This window comes from Micromonas commoda, chromosome 3 (genome assembly GCF_000090985.2).
Source record: "Micromonas commoda chromosome 3, complete sequence".
NCBI lineage: Eukaryota > Viridiplantae > Chlorophyta > Mamiellophyceae > Mamiellales > Mamiellaceae > Micromonas > Micromonas commoda.
In genome coordinates, this window is record NC_013040.1 from 1,414,524 (window position 1) to 1,432,439 (window position 17,916).

Sequence of the window (17,916 nt, forward strand, 5' to 3'; positions counted from 1 at the left end):
CTCGGGACGTTTCGTTCGACGCTGATGACGCTTAAAACGCTTAAAACGGCTAAAGGCTCTGCGGCACCTCGTCCGACTCCGGAGCGCGCGACGGTGTCATCCGGTACATCATGACGGTCGAGTCCGACACGTGCGCGTACACCATCTTCTCGCCGGGGATCGCGTGAGGTGCTCCGCGTGATGAGTCTTCTCGGTGCGCGTTTTTCGCTCGACGTTCCCGCCCCTCGCGGAACCCGTTCGCCGTCGCGTTCGCCGCCGTCCGCACCTCGTCAGAGTTCGGGGGCCTGTCCCCGTGGAACACGAAGAACGCCACGTCGTCCGGGTCCCGTTTGCTGAAGTGCCTGTTGGGAGCGTACACCTGGAACACCGGGAGCGGGAACGGCGCGGACGTATCCGGCGCGTGTTCGCTCTCCGGCGGCTCGGGGACGATCGGTTCCGTCGGCGCGCCCGTCCACGTCGACGCGTCCACCCACCAGCCGTCCGCGGCAGGGACGGGACGCGTCGATTCCTCTTCCTCGCGCGGCGGCGGAACCGTTTCGTCGCGGCTAAGAACGTTCGTCGTAAAGTCTCCGGCTAACGGCCCGGACCCCGCGAAGGCCGCGTGGTCTCCGCCGCCGCCGCTCGAAAAGCCCCTGGGGGGTTGGCACCACGGTGAATCGAACCTGCGCACCGTGTACCCCTCCCTCGCGAGCTTGGCGAAGACTTGGTACCAGGCCTCGCGCACCCCGCACCGGCGCGTCACCGCGTCGCGCACCGCGCGCAGCGACATGGCGGCGCCCGACACGGCGGGATCATCACCATCATTCGTCTCGCCGTCGTTTGTCTTTTCATCGTCGTTCGTCTTCCGCGCGCGTCCCGGCGGCACCACCGCTAGCCTCTCCGTCTCCACCAGGAAGAGCACCTCCTCCGGGAGCAGGTACGTCCTCGCGCCGCAGACGTGTCCGAACTTCGTGAAGTGCTTGCCCCGCGTCCGCAGCAGCTCGGCGACGAACGGGAGTGCGGCGTCGCCGGTGGCGGTCCAACGCGCGACGCTGAGGTTGTTCGGGTGCGCCCCCGCGGGGCGCTCGAGCGCGGAGCACAGCGCCCGGAGCTTGGCGGCGAGCCTCGGGTGCGACGCGAGCGATCCGTCGCGGGAGGGTTCGACCTCGCCCCCTCCGCCCGTCGCCGTCGTCGTCGTCGCGCATCCCCATTCGTCGTCGCGGCGGTCGTCGCCCTCCTCATCCGGACCGCCCCAGCCGGCGCGCCCCGCGGCGTCGCCGGGTCGATGCGCCGGTCGCATGGCCTTCGGGCCGCCCCGCTTGAACAGGGCGGACGCGTCGGTACGCGCCGGGCGCTTGGACCCCGCGCCATGGGACCCGCCACCGGTCATCCGCCGCCTCCGTCGCCGGGTGACTCCGAGAGTGGCGAGACTGGCGCCGGCTGTTAGCCTCGTTGACACCGTGGTCAATTCTTCTTATCCTGCGCGCACTTCCTTCCGGCGCCGCTCGGTGACGGCGGACGTGCGGGTTGGGCATCGGCCGGGCTGGGGTCGATTTGGCGCCGATGTGGTCTCGGGACTCCGCGATGGAGCGACGCAGGCCGCTGATGACGTCGTCGGACCGCGGGTCCGACTCGGATCACGGGTCGGCCTCGCCGTTGGCCAGAGGCGGCCAACTCAACGGGAACCACCGGCGGCACCTCAGCAGCGGCGGCAGCTCGGACGACAGCAGCACCGATCACGACCGCGACCAGCCCAGGAACACCAGCGGGCTGCCGGTGTCGTTCGCGTCCAACCTCAACGACGCCATCACCGGCGGCGGGATGGTCCGCGTCGACTCCGCGAAGCACATACACGAGGCGATGGCCACGATCCCTGGCCTGCACAAGCGCGGGAAGAGCCTGGAGCTGCCCATGACCAAGAGGCTGGCGTTCAGGAAGTGCCGGAGCCTGACGAAGAGGCTGCCCGCGCTCCTGTGCATGGGCCTGGTGGTGTTCCTGCTGTGCTCCGCGGTCTTCAAGCCGCGCGGCGGGAACGGAGCCGCCGAGACGGATCAACTCAACTTTGGAAGACCCGACGATTCGACGAAGATCCCGAGGGCGGATCCGCGGGGGGGGGAGCGAGGACGGCGACGCGCGATGCCGCTCAAGCTGGCGAGCTCCATAGGCAACGAGCTGGTGCACGAGCTGGATGATCTGGGGCGGCCGATGCTGCGAGGCGCGGGGCACGCGGTGTCCTCGGGGCTCTCCGCCATCGGGCACATCGGCGGACACAGGAGACATCGGCCTCGCGGCGACGACGTCGACGACCGGTGAGTTTCGGTCTCGGGGTTTGGGGTGAAGGGCGGGGTAGGGTGAAGGGCGGGATCGAACCCGGCGCCGTCCCGAGAAGACGCGCGACGGTCCCCGGTGACTCACCGCCCGGTGACTCACCGCGCGCGAGAGAGGGGTCGAGAGCGGCCGAATCGTCTCGCGTTGTATCATCATTAACCAAAAAATTGACACAAAAAAGTGTTCGTCACGTGCGCCAGTTCTGGCTCGCGGCCGAGGCGATGGCGTCGTCTTGCTCCCACCACGTCCCTGGTTTCAGCTTCTCCCACACCCCGGCTTCGCCCCTGAGGAACTCGTCGACGCTACCCTTCTCCTCGTCCACCCCGGCCGCTTCCTTCAGCGCCTGCTTCACCTCCCTCAGTCGGAACCGCTCGCGAGAGCTGCGCACGGCCACCAGCCTCGCGCCCCCTCGACCGCCCCGCCCAACCTCCCCGTCGGCAACCCCGTCAGTAACTCCCTTCTCCTCCCTGTACATGACCTGCCACGGGCCGGGGTACTCGCGGAACAGCGCGCCGCCGTAGTACACCTGCCTCACGCCCCCGCCGCCGTCTTTCCCGCCCAGAAACGTCTTGTTATATTCCCTTCGTCTGACGTAAAACGCGGGCAGGATTCGCGACAGGAACCGCGCGTGCAGTGCCTTGGGCGGGAACCCCACCAACCCGAGGTCGCCGCGAAGGTCGTCGAGGTCGCAGTTGAACACCACGAGCGGTCGCACGCGCGCGGAGGTCCTCGCGACGGCGTCCTGTGAATTAAAAAAACCACGTCAGTCGAATTGCCCATACAAACAGAAGATTAAAATAAACTCACCTCCTCGGAGTAGTACGCGTCCCGCGGGCCTTCGTTCCTCCCACCGTCGCCCTCGAGCAGAGTGGCCTTGTACGCCTCGATCTGCAGGAGCTCCACGCTGCTGCAGTTGACCGCGACGAGCAAGTCCGCCTGCATCGCGTTCTGCAGGCTCTCCTCCTCGGCGCCCAGCGTCCCCGCCAGCGTCTGCTCGAGCCTGCCCGCCAAGCTCGTGTCCACCTCCGCCAGGGTCCCTATGGTGACCCTACCTCGCACTCCGCCCCGGACGCTGCTCGCGGCGGTTCCCGAGTCCTCCTTTGTAAACGCCTCAGACTCGAACATCGCTCGGGCGCGTTCGTACTCGGTCCTGTCCGGTACCAGCACGTGCGTCCGCCACGGGAGCCCCGTCCGCGGGTTACCTGTAAAAAAAAACAACGTCAATTCATTTGCCCATACGACTTGTACAAATAAAATAAGATAAAATAAACGCACCCCTCCGGACGAAATCGTCCCCGAACGCCGCCGCGAGTCGAAGGTTCACCGCCTGCGTCGCGTCGCTGTCCACCGTCGCGGCGGTGGACGGGAGTTGCACCTCGAGGAGGTCCTGGCCGTCGCTTATGGCGGCTCGCACGGCGTCCGCGGCGTGCGCCACCATCTGCGCGAATGATTCGGGTTCGTACACGTCCCTGCCGGGCGATTGCGACACCTTGCGCTCGATGTCCGCAGCCTCGGCGTCCTCGACGAGGCTCAGGATGGACTCCAGGTCGAAGTCGTCGGGTTCGTCGGGTTCGTCGGAGGCGGAGGCGGCGGAGGCGGAGGCGAAGGCGGGGCGGTTGTTGGTTTCTCGATCCGACGTGGCGGGTGACGACAAAGTCGCGCGCTCGGCGTCGTCGTCTTTGCTGGCGGCGAAGGCGCCGGCGCCGACGACGATCGCCGCGTTCACGCCCACTCCCACGACGAGCGCCACGCCCAGGATCACGGGCACCGGGACCGCCAGGAGCTCCTCCTTCGTCACCGCCAGATCGGCGATCGCCGGCCAGCTCATCGCGAACCAGGCGGCCACCGCGCTGTCCGGCGCGGCGGCCGCGGTGGTCGTCGCACGACGTCGCGACCTCGCCGGCGCGCGCGCCGTGGATAAGCGATGTGAGCGCGCGCAGATGTGCGCACGAGGATGCGCGGGCGACGCCCAGGCTCGCGTCGTCATGATGCGTATCGGGGTGCCCAACCAAATGCGCGAGGCAGAGTCTCCCAAGATGCGGGAGATCGTCGTGATAACGTCGCCAGTAACGGCACACGCGGGGATTTTGTCATCGAAACGTGTTGAACGCCAAAGGTTCCGTTGCTTTTCGGGTTTAAAACTCTCGGTTGCCTCCCAGTCAAACCCGCCGCTTGCTAATCAAAATCAGACCATTTGCGCATCCCTCGCGCTGTGGGTTCTCGGTTGGCTGGTCGAAGCCGGTCGCCGGCGTATCGCCCGGAAGCGGCCGCCTCCGAGCCATAGGCGACGACACCGGTCGAGAAGCGGACCACGCCGCGGGGTATAGACCCTAAGCCGTCTGCGCTCGCCGCGACTGACCCGAGAGAGCGTCGCGCGCGGTGGGTAGGGCGATTCGACGGAAGCCACCAGGTGCGTGCGAGTCTCCGCTTCGACAGAAAAAAGATTCGTGCCTCTCCGACCGACACGGCGCGGCCCCGGGGGTTGGCGCGCGCGACCTGCGCGCCCACGCTCGGAATGCCGAAGCGGGAACGACCTCGGCGATGTATCGATCACGGCGCGCTCGTCCCCGGGCGTCGGATCTGGTCGCGCGGGCGCGCCACCCGCGCGCACCGGGCTCCCGGTCGGCCGGGTGTTGCACGGACCCGTGTCCTTTTTTTCGCCCCTCGCACGGCGGTGTGCTACTCGATCTAACGCCCGCGCAACCCCCGCATCCCGATCCCACGCAGTCGCCGACCGTCTGAAGCTGGTGAACGAGTCCGGCGCCGCGTCCGAGCCCCGAAACTCGCGCGTTCCCCCGTCCAACCGCGCCTGAAAGCGCCGGTGAAACGCGGGCGGCCCCTGCATCGACAGTCCACCCAGCTGTGCACGTGCTCACTGAGAGATGTCGATGCAGAAGGCCAAGGCGTACGCGGTGGAGGGTCTCGAGGAGGGCGGCGACGATCCCAAGACCGCGCAGGATGTGGTGCACGCGCTCTATGCGAAGTATAAGAAGAACGTGAGTACCCGGTGCCCGCCCCGCCCGACCCAGCGGGACCCCGCCCCCGACCAGCCCTCTCCACGCGACGACCCCAAAAAAAAATCCCATCCGAGTCTGTCACATTGGCTCGCTCAACACCCCACGCCAGTGACTGGGAATCTTTGAAATCCGCCTCGAGACCCAACCTCGAGACCCAACCAAAGCCTAAACCCCCGCCGTCGTTTTCGGACCCGCGCTGACCGACGATTCCCGCCCACGCGCCGCGTAACAGTACAACCGCAGGACGGACTACGTGGCGCTCTTCTCCTTCCTGGTGTTTGTCGCCTTCTACCTCAGCATCCTCTTTTTGCAGCGCAAGGCTGAGGAGGCGTACTCGCTCACTTCGACGCTGACCGCGGCGATCATCCCGGGCGCCAAGACGATGGGGAGCAAGAACGACGTGCTGAACTGGATCGATAGCGTGGTGACGACGTCGTGGGTCGAGCCGCAGTGCGGCGACGGCCGGTGCGAGGCGCCGTTCGAGTTTCCCGAGTACGGCCGCTTTGGCTGCAAGGCGGATTGCAACATAATCAACTCGAAGATGAACATCACGAAGATTCAGATCGATCTCTACTACAACTTCTCGCACCCGAAGGGCTCCGTGTCGCCGATCGACCTGATGAACGACGCCAAGTGGAACCTGTGCCCCCTCGAGATGGATGAGAACATCGGGCCCAAGAAGATCTTTCACGGCGCGGATTGCTATTACGAGGAGGATCAGGGGTTTGAGGACCAGGTCGGGCACATAATCCGACAGATCGACGACGTGCCCGACGGGGACTGGACGATCGTCGTCAAGAAGGACATATTTCTCAAGGTGGCTGGCGCGGTCCGTCCCAGGGTGAACGTCACGAAGGAGGCGACGCACAAGCGCCTGTTGATGGCGGCGCACTACGCGCAGACGTACAGGAAGATCGAACTCGACAAGTACAACAAAATCCTCTCCGACCTCGCGGAGACCAACGCCACGCACGCGCACGACAAGATAAACATCACGTTCCTGGTGGACTCGCAAAACTATAACAACACGTGGAAGAGCGAGCGCGACGGGTGGAATAAGACGCTGCAAGCCGAGTTGACAAAGGAGGCGAATGCGGCGAACTCCAGTAACGCGACGCTGGTTGCCCTCATGGAAGGTAACCTCGCCAACTCGACGAACACGAAAGAGGAGGCGATGATCTGGAGGCAGAAATACCGGGTGAACAACGACACGATGGTCGACTGGGCGTTGCGAGCCAACGGGTACTGCCAGACAAACTTCCCGGATCTGATGAACTCGACGCGGTACAAGTACGGGTTCAACCACAGCAACGCGTGGACCGCCAACTTCTCCAACACCGGCATCGCCCTCGGGAACACGTACCCGGACGACAACTTGTTCAACGTGTCGATGATGACCAACACCACGTGCAGGTGCGTCCCCGTCGCCGGCATCGACGAGTGCTTCTGCTACGAAGCCGGGCTCTCCGACGTCTTCAGCGCCACCGAAGGGACGTGCGACAAGTGCGAGAAGGCTAAGGAGCTCGCGTGCGCGGAGACCATGCGGTGGATCATGCGGATGTGGGACAGCCGACTGAAGACCGCGTTCACGCAAAACGTCAACCTGCGAACCGACGCCAAGAAGGACGCGGATGACGATTTCGAGCTGGTGAAGAGCTGGCTCAGCTCGGAGTCGCCGGTGACGTTTTTCGAGATTAACCAGATCAAGGGAACCGACCCGAAGAAGCTCGAGGAAGCGAGCCTCGACACGCTCAAAGACGACAACGTCATCAACGAGTACAATCTGGACCCGGCCGCGGCCGCGGTCGTCGCGGCGAGGCAGGCGGACTTGGTCTACAAGGATCCGCTCATCGACCTCATCACCGCGAGGCGCAACGGGCTCGCGGATCCCAAGATTTCCACGCCCATCTTCAAGTATCCCGCGCTCTACCCCTTCAACTTCACGCAGATCAACGCGACCGCGGTGAAGTACGTCGCCCCTCTGTTCCCCGGGTACGATCTCACGGCGGAGGTTGACTTGGACCTGGTGGAGTTCAACCCGGCGGTGCTCGAGAGAAAGGATTACGCGTTTATGACTTGCAACCTGGAGGACCGCGCGGATTCCTACGCGGGCCAGTGCACGAACGTGAAGAAGTACCTCGAGGACGCCACCGCGGGCGTCATTTCGACGCCGGTGGTGATCAACCCGGAGAATCCCACCGCCCCTAAGGAGCCCGTGTTGAAGCAGTTTCGGTTCCAGAAGCTGTGCCATTCGATCTGCTACTGCGGCCGCCAGGGTTGCAACAGAAAGGGGTGGGACCCCGCGGATACTCCCGTGAGTAACATCGTGGATGTCGACGGCGACCTGTGCGTCTGCGAGATGTGCCTCAAGCCGGCGCAGTACGATTACGTGGACTATCCCCTCGCGAGCACCAAGCCCGAGGAGACCAGCACGTGCAAGGCTGTCGCGTCCAGGCGTAAGCTGCTGCAGGAGGGGGCGCAGGTTGCCGAGTCGGTCCGTCCGCACTTCCACAAGTCGCACCACGACATGCACAGGACCCGCGCGAACGTGTTTGGCAGGAGGCACCTCCTCCAAGAGAGCGCCGACGATAAGCTGACCACCATTCTGGATTCGGTCAAGGCGCTGTCAACCACGCAGACGGCGCTTGACACGAAAATCGAGCAGGTGAAGACCTCGCAGCAGCTCCAGGCGCAGGAGGCGGCCGATCACCACGCGGACAACTCCCTCGAGACCATCATCAAGGCGGGATTCGATGACATGAAGCGCGGCCAGGATGCTCTCGGCGCGTCGCTCGAGGAGATTCTCGCCAAGCAGCAGCAGGCGCTCGCCGCGGCGCAGGAGTCCCTCCTGATCCAGCAGCGAACCAACGCACTGGCCGACTCCAACGCGAAGGCTATCGAGAAGCTCGCGAAGGCTGTCGAGAAGCAGAGGGACTCCATCAACAGCGCGTACTGCTCCGGCGCGTTCGCGGACGTCGCCATGTACATCGGCATCCAGGAGCAGGCCATCATCACCCGCGAGCAAAAGGCAAAGGAGAACTTCCTGTCCAACATGCCGTGCCAGATGAAGGTGATGTACTACCCTTTCAGCATCGACAACTTCCAGAACGCGCCGCCGCCCATCGCTTACCGCGAGAGGTTCATCGGCATGAACAACCGCGTCCTGGCCGGCATGTTGGTGTACGTGGAGAGGAAGAACCTGCAGGCTTGCGATTCCAGCCGATTCGACAACATCGACAAGACGTGCTCCGGGGGCCGCGACATCTCCTCCTACGGCGTCGATCCGGTGTTCAAGATGGGCTCCCCACTCTTCAAAGCCGATTACCTCAACGAGCAGACGATGCTCAGCCCCAACCTGTACAACTGCACCGAGATGGCCAACCCGGAGGCGGGCATCTACCCCACGTACAACAACAGCGGTAAGTGGGTGTACGAGTTTAGCGAGTGCGCGCCGCCGACGGAGAAGTGCAACAAGTGCGCTTCGGTGTTGGGCCCGGAGGTTGCGGAAGGGGAGTGCATGGGCAAGATTCCGGGTACCCTGGGCGTGCCGGGTAACTGCTGGAACGCGTCTTGCGTGTTTAACCCCACCGTGGGCAACAACAACTACGAGGTTTTCAACATCAAGGGGGAAACGATTGGCGGATACTGCAAGGAGCTCTTCAACCCGCAGGGCACGCCCTACGGTTTCAGGCACAAGAACCTGCCCGGGTACGCGGACGGCTTCCCTTACTTCTTCGACATCAACCTCAGCGCCGCGGAGGCCAGACGGTGGCTCGACGTCATGATTTACGGGCTGATGATTGACGACGTGAAGACGGAGAAGGTCACCGCGCAGGTGGTGGTGTACAACGCCGAGCTCGGATACTTTGGCAACGTCATGGTCTTCTTCGAGTTCACCGACGGCGGTAAGATCGAGGTGTCGCACTCGGTCAACACCATCAGGGTCGAACTTTACGAGACCCCGGAGGACTGGGGACGGTTCGCCATGGAGTTGTTATTGGCCGTCGGCGCGGTGTATTCCGTGTACGAGGAGGCGATGGATTTCATCAGCTCGAAGAAGAATCACGGTAGCTACATGGCGTATTTCGCCTCGATGTGGAACTACATCGACGTCGCGTCCATCGCGATCCACCTGGCGACGATCATGATGTGGTTCATCTTCAGCTGGAGCCGCGCGCGCGCGTTCGAGCCGGATATCCACTACGACATCTACAAGAACATCGAGGCATCCGCTTTCGTGACCAAGCTCAGGATTCCGAACGAGTTCCCCGACATGGGCGACATGTTCCTCGAGATGAAGAACCTGGTGGATTACATGCAGCTGTACATGACGCTCTCCGGGATCAACATCATCCTGATCCTCGGACGCATCCTGAAGCTGATGGACTTCCAGCCGAGGCTCGGCGTCATCACGCACACGCTGTCTCTGGCCTTCGCGGATCTGATGCACTTCTTTGTCATCTTCATCATGGTGTTCATGGGGTACGCGTTCATCGGGCACGTCATCTTCGGATTCCAATCCGTGCATTTCAGCGACATGACGCACTCGACCAACTCGCTGTTCCAGAACCTGTTGGGAGACATCACCTACTTTTTGGAGGATTTCAAAAACGCCACCGGGATCACGTTCTTCGTCGGCATGATCTACTTTTACTCCTTCAACATCTTCGTGTTCATGATCCTGTTCAACTTTTTGCTCGCGATCATCTGCGACGCCTTCGGAGAGGTCAAGGCGAACGCCGCGGAATCCGTCTCCGTCGTCACCGAGCTCGTGCCGATGCTCCGCGACTCCTGGCGAACCATGTTCAAGGGATGGCTGTACAAGCAGCACGTCCCGGAGGCGAGAGTCCGCAGGCAGCTTCGCATCTGGAAGGGCGAGAACCCCGACGAGGAGGAAGAGGAGGCGTTCGACGAAGAGCCCGAGCCCGTGTTCAAGTACGGCGACAAGGAGCTCGACATGGCGGGGTTGAAGCGGGTGTTGCGCCGGTGCGTCATCGAGACGTATCAGAAGACGAACGACTCCAAGTTTTTGCTCACCACGCGAGTGGGCAACTTTGGAAAGGGCAAGAAGAAGGAGACGCTCGCCACCGCCGACGAGATCGACCGCGCGGCGAGGATGCTCATGGACCAGGTGGGTCAGGAGCCCGAGGACGAAGCCGAGGACGAGGCGATGTCCGAGGTGGACCGACTGCAGCAGTCGCTGACCGACCTGCTCAGGGCGCAGGAGAGGCTCATCACGAACCAGGTGAAGGTCATCGAGGGGCAGGCGAGGATGGCGGAGCGGCAGGACAGGCTGTCCAGCTTGGAGGAGAAGATCCTGGGGGTGCTGGAGAAGCCGCCTTCGTGAGCGGGGGATTAGGTAAACGGGAGGGCGTCCGTGGATGGACGCCCAACACTCATTCGATTCTACTGTACATTGAAAAGCTGAGGCAAAAAAAAATTCAGAGTCAGTTCTCGCCTGACGTCCTCGTCAGCCCCCACCAAAAGGGCACGCGATGGCGGACCTGCCGCGCGACGTGATCGAGAAGATCCTTGGTCATCTCGTCAGATCCGACGCGGAGAACGCGCACGTCAACCTCCGTGCCTTTGCGTCGACGTGCAAGTCGTGGCGCTCGGCGCTTCACGAGGACGCGCCCGCTTGGCACGAGGCCTTGCTCTGCAGGTTCGGGGTCGTGGACCACCCGCCGGAGCCCGCGACGCTCCATCCGTTTCACGACCGGATCCAGACGGACCGGGTCAGGTTTTCCTGGGCGAACACGATCGAGCGATGCGGTTCAGACCCAGAACCCTACGTCAAGGGCGCGAGGGGGCTCTACCTGGCGCATCTGAACCTCTTCGGAGACCTGCCATGGCGCGATCTTCGGCGAATGACGCGCTCGTGGCAGAGGATCACGAGCGCGCGCGCGGGCGGGACCTGGCATCACATCGCGGAATCACCGACGAAGTACGACTCCGCGTCGGAGCTCTGCAGGGAGCTGTGGCGGAGCGACCACGATTGGTACGTCCGGTTCGTCTCCGAGGAGACCCGAGCCGCCCTGAGGGACGAGGATTGTCCCTTTGGCAAGAGAGACGATATTTACGACTTGCCGGACGAGCAGCTCGTCGAAGTCGAAGTCGGAGACGGCGCGAACGCCGCCGGCGACGCCAAACGCGGGTCGCTGTACAACAGGTCGCTGCGGTCGGTCGCCGGACCAAAGACGAAGCAGGATTGCGAAGACTTTTGCGCGAAAGCGATTGAGGATGGGCCGCCGGGGGACAAGCGCCCGTTGAAGGCCATGCACCCGTCCGCGCAGCTCATGTTCCGGCTGCATGATGGGCAGGCGCACGTCGAGCATTTGTTCGAGGCGGAGATGCACCTCAAGCATCTCACCCCGTGGGTGTTGTACTACAATGGGGACGACGTAGATGATGTCATCTACGACAACGAGGAAATGCAGGCGCTCTTCAACGGGCTGCTGGGCGGATACCGCGTCTACGACGTGGATGTCAACACCCGGTTGCTCTCGCTCGATATCTCGTACAGGTACATGCAACTGCTTCGGAAGATACGCGGGATATCCGGGGCGAAAGGCCTGGATTTTCCCCTCACTTGCTCGACGGATATGCGTGAAGGCGTCTACGTCAACGCGAAAACTGGTAAGGTTTGGTCCTACGTCACGGATCAGAGCGGCCAGAAGAGCGGGATATTCGCGCACCCTCCGGGAATGGACGTCGTGGACTGGTTCGAGGAGTTCAGCAGGCGCGTCGGATTCGGGATATACGCGGTGGAACGCGAGGAGGATGCGATGGAAGACGAGTCGGGAGACTGGCGACCCACGTACCTGTGCCAGTTCCCGACGCGAAGCCGAGTCGCGCCGATCGAAGCCCCCATCCCGACGGCTCGGGACGTCAACGAACGCCAGGAGGTGACGATGTACGAGGAAACATCTAAGAACGCTGTGCGCGTCGGGGTTTCGACGGTTTATATGCCCTTCTGCGACGCGTGGACGTACCGAGTGCGCATGTCGCTCTTGTCCATTGCCGAGCAGGAGTCTCGATGGGCGGTGGATAACCCGAGCGAGGAGTCCAGGCTCGCCAACCCGTTTCGACCTCTCAAGTCGGTGCAGCTCACCAGACGGCTGTGGATCATCACCGACGCGGGCGGACACGAGGAACGGGTGGAGGGCGAGGCCGTGATTGGCGAGTACCCGATTTTGACGCCGGGCGGGTGTCCGTTTTCCTATCAGTCGCAGACCAACCTGCCGGGCGGCGGGCCGGGGACGATGAGTGGGGGATTTTACTTCGTCGAGGGGACGATGGAGCGTCCGACGGGGTCGGAGTTTTTCGCAAAGTGCCCGCACTTCGTGCTGACCAGGCCGAGGTTCATGTTCTAAGAGGGTGCCCGATGCTTGTAAAACGACAGTTGTGAAAAACCGCGGGCGAAGTAACAACCGCGCGAGGTGGCCGGACTCGTCGGTCCGGGAACCGATCGCTTCGAGATGCGAATAACCCGTCAACGAGGGTTTATTTTTGTTCGCTGCCGACTCAGCGAGAATCGGACCAATCAGAAGCCGGAGATTTTTTTTTGCGATCTTCAACTCGGTGAGCTGCTGATCTCGCGCGTCCCCATCATCGCCCATCCGAGGTGGCATCGGCAGTGCTCGCATCGTCCGAACGCAACACGGAACGAACAAAAGTGAGTTCGCGATGAGCGCAATTCACTCGGCGGTCACCGGCGTCGTCGCCGGCGCGGTCCCCGCCGCCAACGCGCGCGCCTCCGCTCGGCGCGCGCCCTGCCCTCGCGCGCTCGCGAAATCTTCATCTTCTTCCCCGCTCATCATCGACGGGGTGAGCCTTCGCGCGGGCCGCTCGCGCGCCAGGCTCGCGCGCGGCGCCCGCACGCGCGCGCTGAGCCCCGGCAAGGAGGGCGACAAGACTGACGCGGGGAGCGGCGATTCGCAGGCGGCGTCCGGCGGCGAATGCCCGGTGGGCTTCGGCAAGAACGGCCGCTTCTCCGCGGTGGGCGAAGCCATCAACGGTGTCAAGAACGCGGCGTACCTTTCGTTCATGTCCTCGTCCACGCCGCTGACCAAGGAGGAGGCCGCGGCGTCCGCCGCCGCGGCGAATCCAGACGACGTGGTGATCCTCGAGAACAAGATCTTCCTCAACGCGCTCAGGCAGGCCATCGCGGACCCGGTGGGCATGCCCGCGGCGATGCTCGAGTGGCACAGGCTGGTCGGGCACGACACCGTGGGCATCGAGAACCCGATCGGCCCGGGGTGCGTGTCCACGATCGACCCGCGGACGGTCGAGTACATCTGCAAGACGAACGCGGCGAACTACCGCGACAGGCTCCTGCCGGACATCTTCCGTCTCGTCCTCAAGGACTTGGGCGTGACGGGCTCGCAGGGCGAGTACAACAGGCAGCACAGGAAGGTGTGCCAGAAGCCGTTCATCAACAACAACTTCCTCAAGACGTTCAGCACCGTGGTGGAGAAGGGCGTGGGGCACCTCATCGAGTCGTTCGACATGGCGTCCGCCAAAGCCGGCCCCGGCGTGGGCATCGTCGAGGACGTCGATCTCCACTCGCAGCACCTGCTCCTCGACATCATCTCGCCAATCTCGTTCGACTACAACTTCAACCTGCTCGACAAGTCGCGCACGGTCATCACCGGCGAGGGCAAGTTCGAAGCGAACCCGATGCTGGAGGCGTACCACAGGTCCGCGGAGATCATGGGCCAGGTTTTCATCACCCCGCTGCCGCTGTTGAAGCTCGGGGCGAAGTTTGGCGTCGGCCGGTTGCAGGAGCTGATCGACGCGTACGATTCTCTGGAGAGGATGGGCGACGACATCGTGAAACAGAGGCGAGAGATGCACAAGGCGCGAAGGGAGCGCGGCGAGGAGATCGAGCAGGTGTGCCTCCTGGACACGATGCTGTACCTGGAGGACGACCAGGGGAACCTCGCGTACACCGACGAGGAACTCTGGGGCGACATGAACGACATCATGGCCGCGGGGCACCAGACGCAAGCCGCGACGATGACCATGTCCTTGCTATACGTCTCCCGGAACCCCGACGTGAAGGCCAAGATCGAGGAAGAGCTCGCGTCACTGGGCGGCCGCGCGCCGACGTTCGAGGACGTGTGGGACGGTCGGTTGACGTACACCCAGAGCGTGGTCAAGGAGACGCTTCGACTTCACCCGCCCATTCACATGTTCCCCAGGATCGCAACCGACAAAGACGTCATGCCGTCGGGGCACAAGGTGGAACCAGGAGACCTCATCCTCCTCTCCACGTGGGCGATGGGGCGCAACCCCAAGGTGTGGGAGGAGCCCACCAAGTTCGACCCCGAGAGGTTCACAGACGAGAGGCTGGAGCGACTCGCGAGGGAGCAAAACCCGGGCGCCGACGCCGACGAGATCGAGCGAGCGGTGACGATGCTCAAGTCTGGCCGGGACTTCATCTACACCCCGTTCGGCGCCGGCCCGCGGTCCTGCATCGGGGGTTTGTTCTCGTTACTGACGGTGACGACGATCATCGCGAGCTGCATCCAGCGGTACGATTTCGAGCCCGACGACGACTTTCTCCCCGCGGATGGCGAGATTCCGCTTCGGTACGACGTCACGATGTGCTTTCCCAAGGGTCTGAAGATGAAGCTGACGAAGAGGGACGTGGAGCCCGGGTCGCGAGTGCAGACGCCGCCCGCGGTGGCGAGCGCGAGATGACGACACCGGCGGCGGAGGGAGGGAGAGAGCGCGCGTGGGCGAGGCGACGTGTATGATGTAGTCTGATGTAGTTGCGTGTGTGTATTAAGAGGTGGCGACGATTCTTTCGCGTCTGTTTTCGTCGACCGAGGCGCCAAACAATCTCGTCCAATTTAACATCGGACCTCCGCGGCTCGTCTTCGCTCGCGCGCTTCAGAAGGCGGCCGCGAAGAGGGGCACCATGCTCAGAGCAACGCCGATGTAACGCATGATGGCGAAGGGCAGCTGGAACGGGTAGCCGATCGTCGGCCTGGCCAGCGTGTAGCCCACCTGGCCCCAGGCCATCATGGAACACGCGGTCCCTGCGTCCGCTCCGACGGCGGATGACGCGAAGTAAAAGCACAGCGGCAGGCAGAGCGCGGTCCACTCGGACTCGTTGAGCTGCGTGGCCCGGTCGAGCTTAAACTGCGGGTCTTGCTTGAGGTGGCCGTCCTGCAGCTCCTTGATGGGGTTCGTGTTGGGGAGTACGAAGGCCTTCTTCCAGAGGTTCCCGAGAATCTTGTTCGCCCCGAACCAGCGCCATCGAAGGGTTATGTAGACCTTACCGAACAGGCAGTTGCCCGCGATGACCGCGGCGGCCTGGATAGGGGTGATGAGAAACATGGAGGGTATCGAGGCTTTTCGCGACGGCAACGGGAGGCGCGCGGCGGAAAGAGTGACGAGGCGAAACCGAAGATCGAATAGCGTTATGCACCAAAAAAACGTCACGCTCCTGTCGCCATTTTTGGGGATCGGGGTCCCGTTTGCCCGAAGGAAAGAATCGCGCGCGCCGCCTCATCGCGCGCCACCCGACGCCCCCATCCATCACCTGCGAAACAGCGAGCGCAGGAGCTGCTGGATCGCAACCTCCATCCCCCGCTGCGCCATCGCCTGCGCCGCCCTCGTCGCCATCACCCGAGCGGCTCGACCAGCCGCCTCCCCCATCCCGTCCACCTCAGCCGACGAGAACCCCTTCTTGTCCCCTTTACCCGTGCCGGGCGTCTGGCGCGGCGGCGTCCGCTTCTGCTGCTGGTGCTGATCCCACCGCCGCTGCCCGGCGTCCGCGTCGTACGGCCCGCCGACGCCCACGATCCGCTCCGTGATGCTCTGGCTGATGGATCCGTTTGGAGATTGCGTGGTGGTGGTGGTTCGAACGATCCTCGCGCCGTCCGACCTGGTGTAGATCTCCTCGCGAACCGTGGTGCCCCCGGCGGGCCCCGAGCCGAACGGCCCGGCGTTCATCGCCCCGAACGCGCCGCGAACCAGGTCGGCCCACTCGTCCTGGCTCATCGTTCGGCCTCCTCCGGGCGCCCCTCCTCCGAAGCCCCCTCCGAACCCTCCTCCCGTCGCCCCGCGCGGTCGCGCCGATCGCTCCGTGAACTCCCGCATGAAGTCCTTCACAAAGTCAGAGTCGCCGAACATCTCGCGGAAGATCCTGTCGGCGTCCTGGCGCGCGTACTCGCCGCCGCCGTGGTAGGTGTAGTTGCCCGCGGCGTCCCTGGTGTAAAAACCGCCGCCGCCCATGCCGCCGCCGCCGCCGCGCGGGGTCCATCCGGGCCTCGGGCCTCCGCCGCCCCACTGCGTGCCCGCCCATCCAGCGCCGCCTCGCCCGCCGCCTCCTCCGGGGAAGCCCCCTCCGCCGCCGCCGCCCTCCGAGAGCTGCTGGTACGCCTCGGATACCTGCTTGAACTTCTTCTCGGCGGCAGCCTTCTGCGGGCCGTCGGGGTGGCGGTCGGGGTGCCACTTGAGCGCCTCCTTGCGGTAGGCCTTCTTGAGCTCATCCGCGGACGCTCCGGGCTTGACCCCGAGCAGAGACCACGGATCCTGCAGGGCGGCCGACGAGGACGAGAAGTGACGCGCCGACACGTCTCCGTTGATCCTCGCGGCGGTCGGTGACGGCGCGCCGGTCCACCGCCGGTGCGCGCGGTCGCGTCGGTCCCATCTGTCGCCGACGGCGGACGCGAGCGGTGCGGACGTCGACTCCAGCGCGGCGACGCCGTGCTGCGCCGCACGGAAGCCCGCGCGTCTGAGCGCCATGGGCTGCGTGAATGCGCCACCGGAGAAGAGGCCAGAAGATCTTGAGGGACTTGCCGGGCTGCCGGGCCAGTCTGTGAGCAGGTGAGAGGCGTGCACGAAGCGTTGGGCGACGAAGCTCGGAGGATTTGACTCGCGGTTCCTTGAGTCCACCGAATTGCAAAAAATGCGTATGGACATTACCCTCACGCCCCGATTGCGGCGCTCTGATTGGTCCGTTTTGGTGACGGGGCGAGCGGCACAACGCATCGTCCATGCATTGCTAACCCTCATCGGCCACCTCATCTCATATGGCTCTTTTTGACGAGAATTGTTCGCTCGAACGTCGGGACCTCCACGCGGCGAAACGGCGGGCGGCGCCACTCGCAGAGCGCGCCGGTCACCGACCGCGCGAGGGCGTCTGCGCTACACCGCGCGAGCCCGAGAGGGAGAACACCGCGACCGAACGCCCGCCCACCGCACGCGGCGGCACGGGAGGTTCCAAAGAGGTCTCGCCCGCCCTTTGAAAAAGAAGAGTCCCGGGTAGTGCTAGCCGGTGCAACACTCGAACGGGCGAGGGTTCGGGGGCTGGGATGTCCGTCCAGGGCGCGTGCGCGATGCGCCCGGGCGCGACGATGCGCGCGGGAAAATCGTCGGGACCAACCGCCGCCTCGCGCCGCGATCTGACCCCGCGTCGATCCGCGCTCTTCGCGCCGCTCGCGCCGTTCGCGCGCGCCGGCGCGGGTGGCTCGAACCGCTGCGGCAACAAATCAAAATCATCCTCCTCCGCCGCGTCGCGAAGGGTCGTCGCCCGCTTCGGCGGTGACTCGAGATCGCGCGCGTCGAGGCTCGTCGT

At 64.2% G+C, this 17,916-nt stretch overlaps 7 protein-coding genes across 7 annotated transcripts; 4 read left to right on the top strand and 3 right to left on the bottom strand.

Annotated features, from left to right (window-relative positions):
• Window positions 1–49: 49 nt before the first annotated feature.
• Window positions 50–1,369, bottom strand: MICPUN_57312 (predicted protein; the record flags this gene model as incomplete). Its single annotated transcript, XM_002501074.1, has 1 exon — window positions 50–1,369. The coding sequence occupies one exon, from the start codon at window positions 1,367–1,369 to the stop codon at window positions 50–52; it is 1,320 nt and encodes a 439-aa protein (XP_002501120.1).
• A 194-nt stretch (window positions 1,370–1,563) lies between these two features.
• Window positions 1,564–2,292, top strand: MICPUN_57313 (predicted protein; the record flags this gene model as incomplete). The annotated part of the gene is made up of 1 exon (XM_002500643.1): window positions 1,564–2,292. One exon carries the CDS (start codon window positions 1,564–1,566, stop codon window positions 2,290–2,292), a length of 729 nt encoding a protein of 242 aa, XP_002500689.1.
• Window positions 2,293–2,433: 141 nt separating this feature from the next.
• On the bottom strand, window positions 2,434–4,294 carry MICPUN_105348 (predicted protein; the record flags this gene model as incomplete). The annotated part of the gene is made up of 3 exons (XM_002501075.1): window positions 2,434–3,049; window positions 3,115–3,509; window positions 3,583–4,294. 3 exons carry the CDS (start codon window positions 4,292–4,294, stop codon window positions 2,495–2,497), a joined length of 1,662 nt encoding a protein of 553 aa, XP_002501121.1. The 3' UTR covers window positions 2,434–2,494.
• Window positions 4,295–5,189: 895 nt separating this feature from the next.
• On the top strand, window positions 5,190–10,774 carry MICPUN_57315 (polycystin cation channel family; the record flags this gene model as incomplete). The annotated part of the gene is made up of 2 exons (XM_002500644.1): window positions 5,190–5,314; window positions 5,568–10,774. 2 exons carry the CDS (start codon window positions 5,190–5,192, stop codon window positions 10,669–10,671), a joined length of 5,229 nt encoding a protein of 1,742 aa, XP_002500690.1. The 3' UTR covers window positions 10,672–10,774.
• A 45-nt stretch (window positions 10,775–10,819) lies between these two features.
• On the top strand, window positions 10,820–12,697 carry MICPUN_99698 (predicted protein; the record flags this gene model as incomplete). Its single annotated transcript, XM_002500645.1, has 1 exon — window positions 10,820–12,697. One exon carries the CDS (start codon window positions 10,820–10,822, stop codon window positions 12,695–12,697), a length of 1,878 nt encoding a protein of 625 aa, XP_002500691.1.
• A 313-nt stretch (window positions 12,698–13,010) lies between these two features.
• On the top strand, window positions 13,011–15,029 carry MICPUN_57317 (cytochrome P450; the record flags this gene model as incomplete). The annotated part of the gene is made up of 1 exon (XM_002500646.1): window positions 13,011–15,029. The coding sequence occupies one exon, from the start codon at window positions 13,011–13,013 to the stop codon at window positions 15,027–15,029; it is 2,019 nt and encodes a 672-aa protein (XP_002500692.1).
• A 1,668-nt stretch (window positions 15,030–16,697) lies between these two features.
• On the bottom strand, window positions 16,698–16,871 carry MICPUN_77048 (predicted protein; the record flags this gene model as incomplete). Its single annotated transcript, XM_002501076.1, has 1 exon — window positions 16,698–16,871. A coding segment is annotated over one exon (174 nt), but the record flags the coding sequence as incomplete, so codon positions are not given.
• Window positions 16,872–17,916: the final 1,045 nt, after the last annotated feature.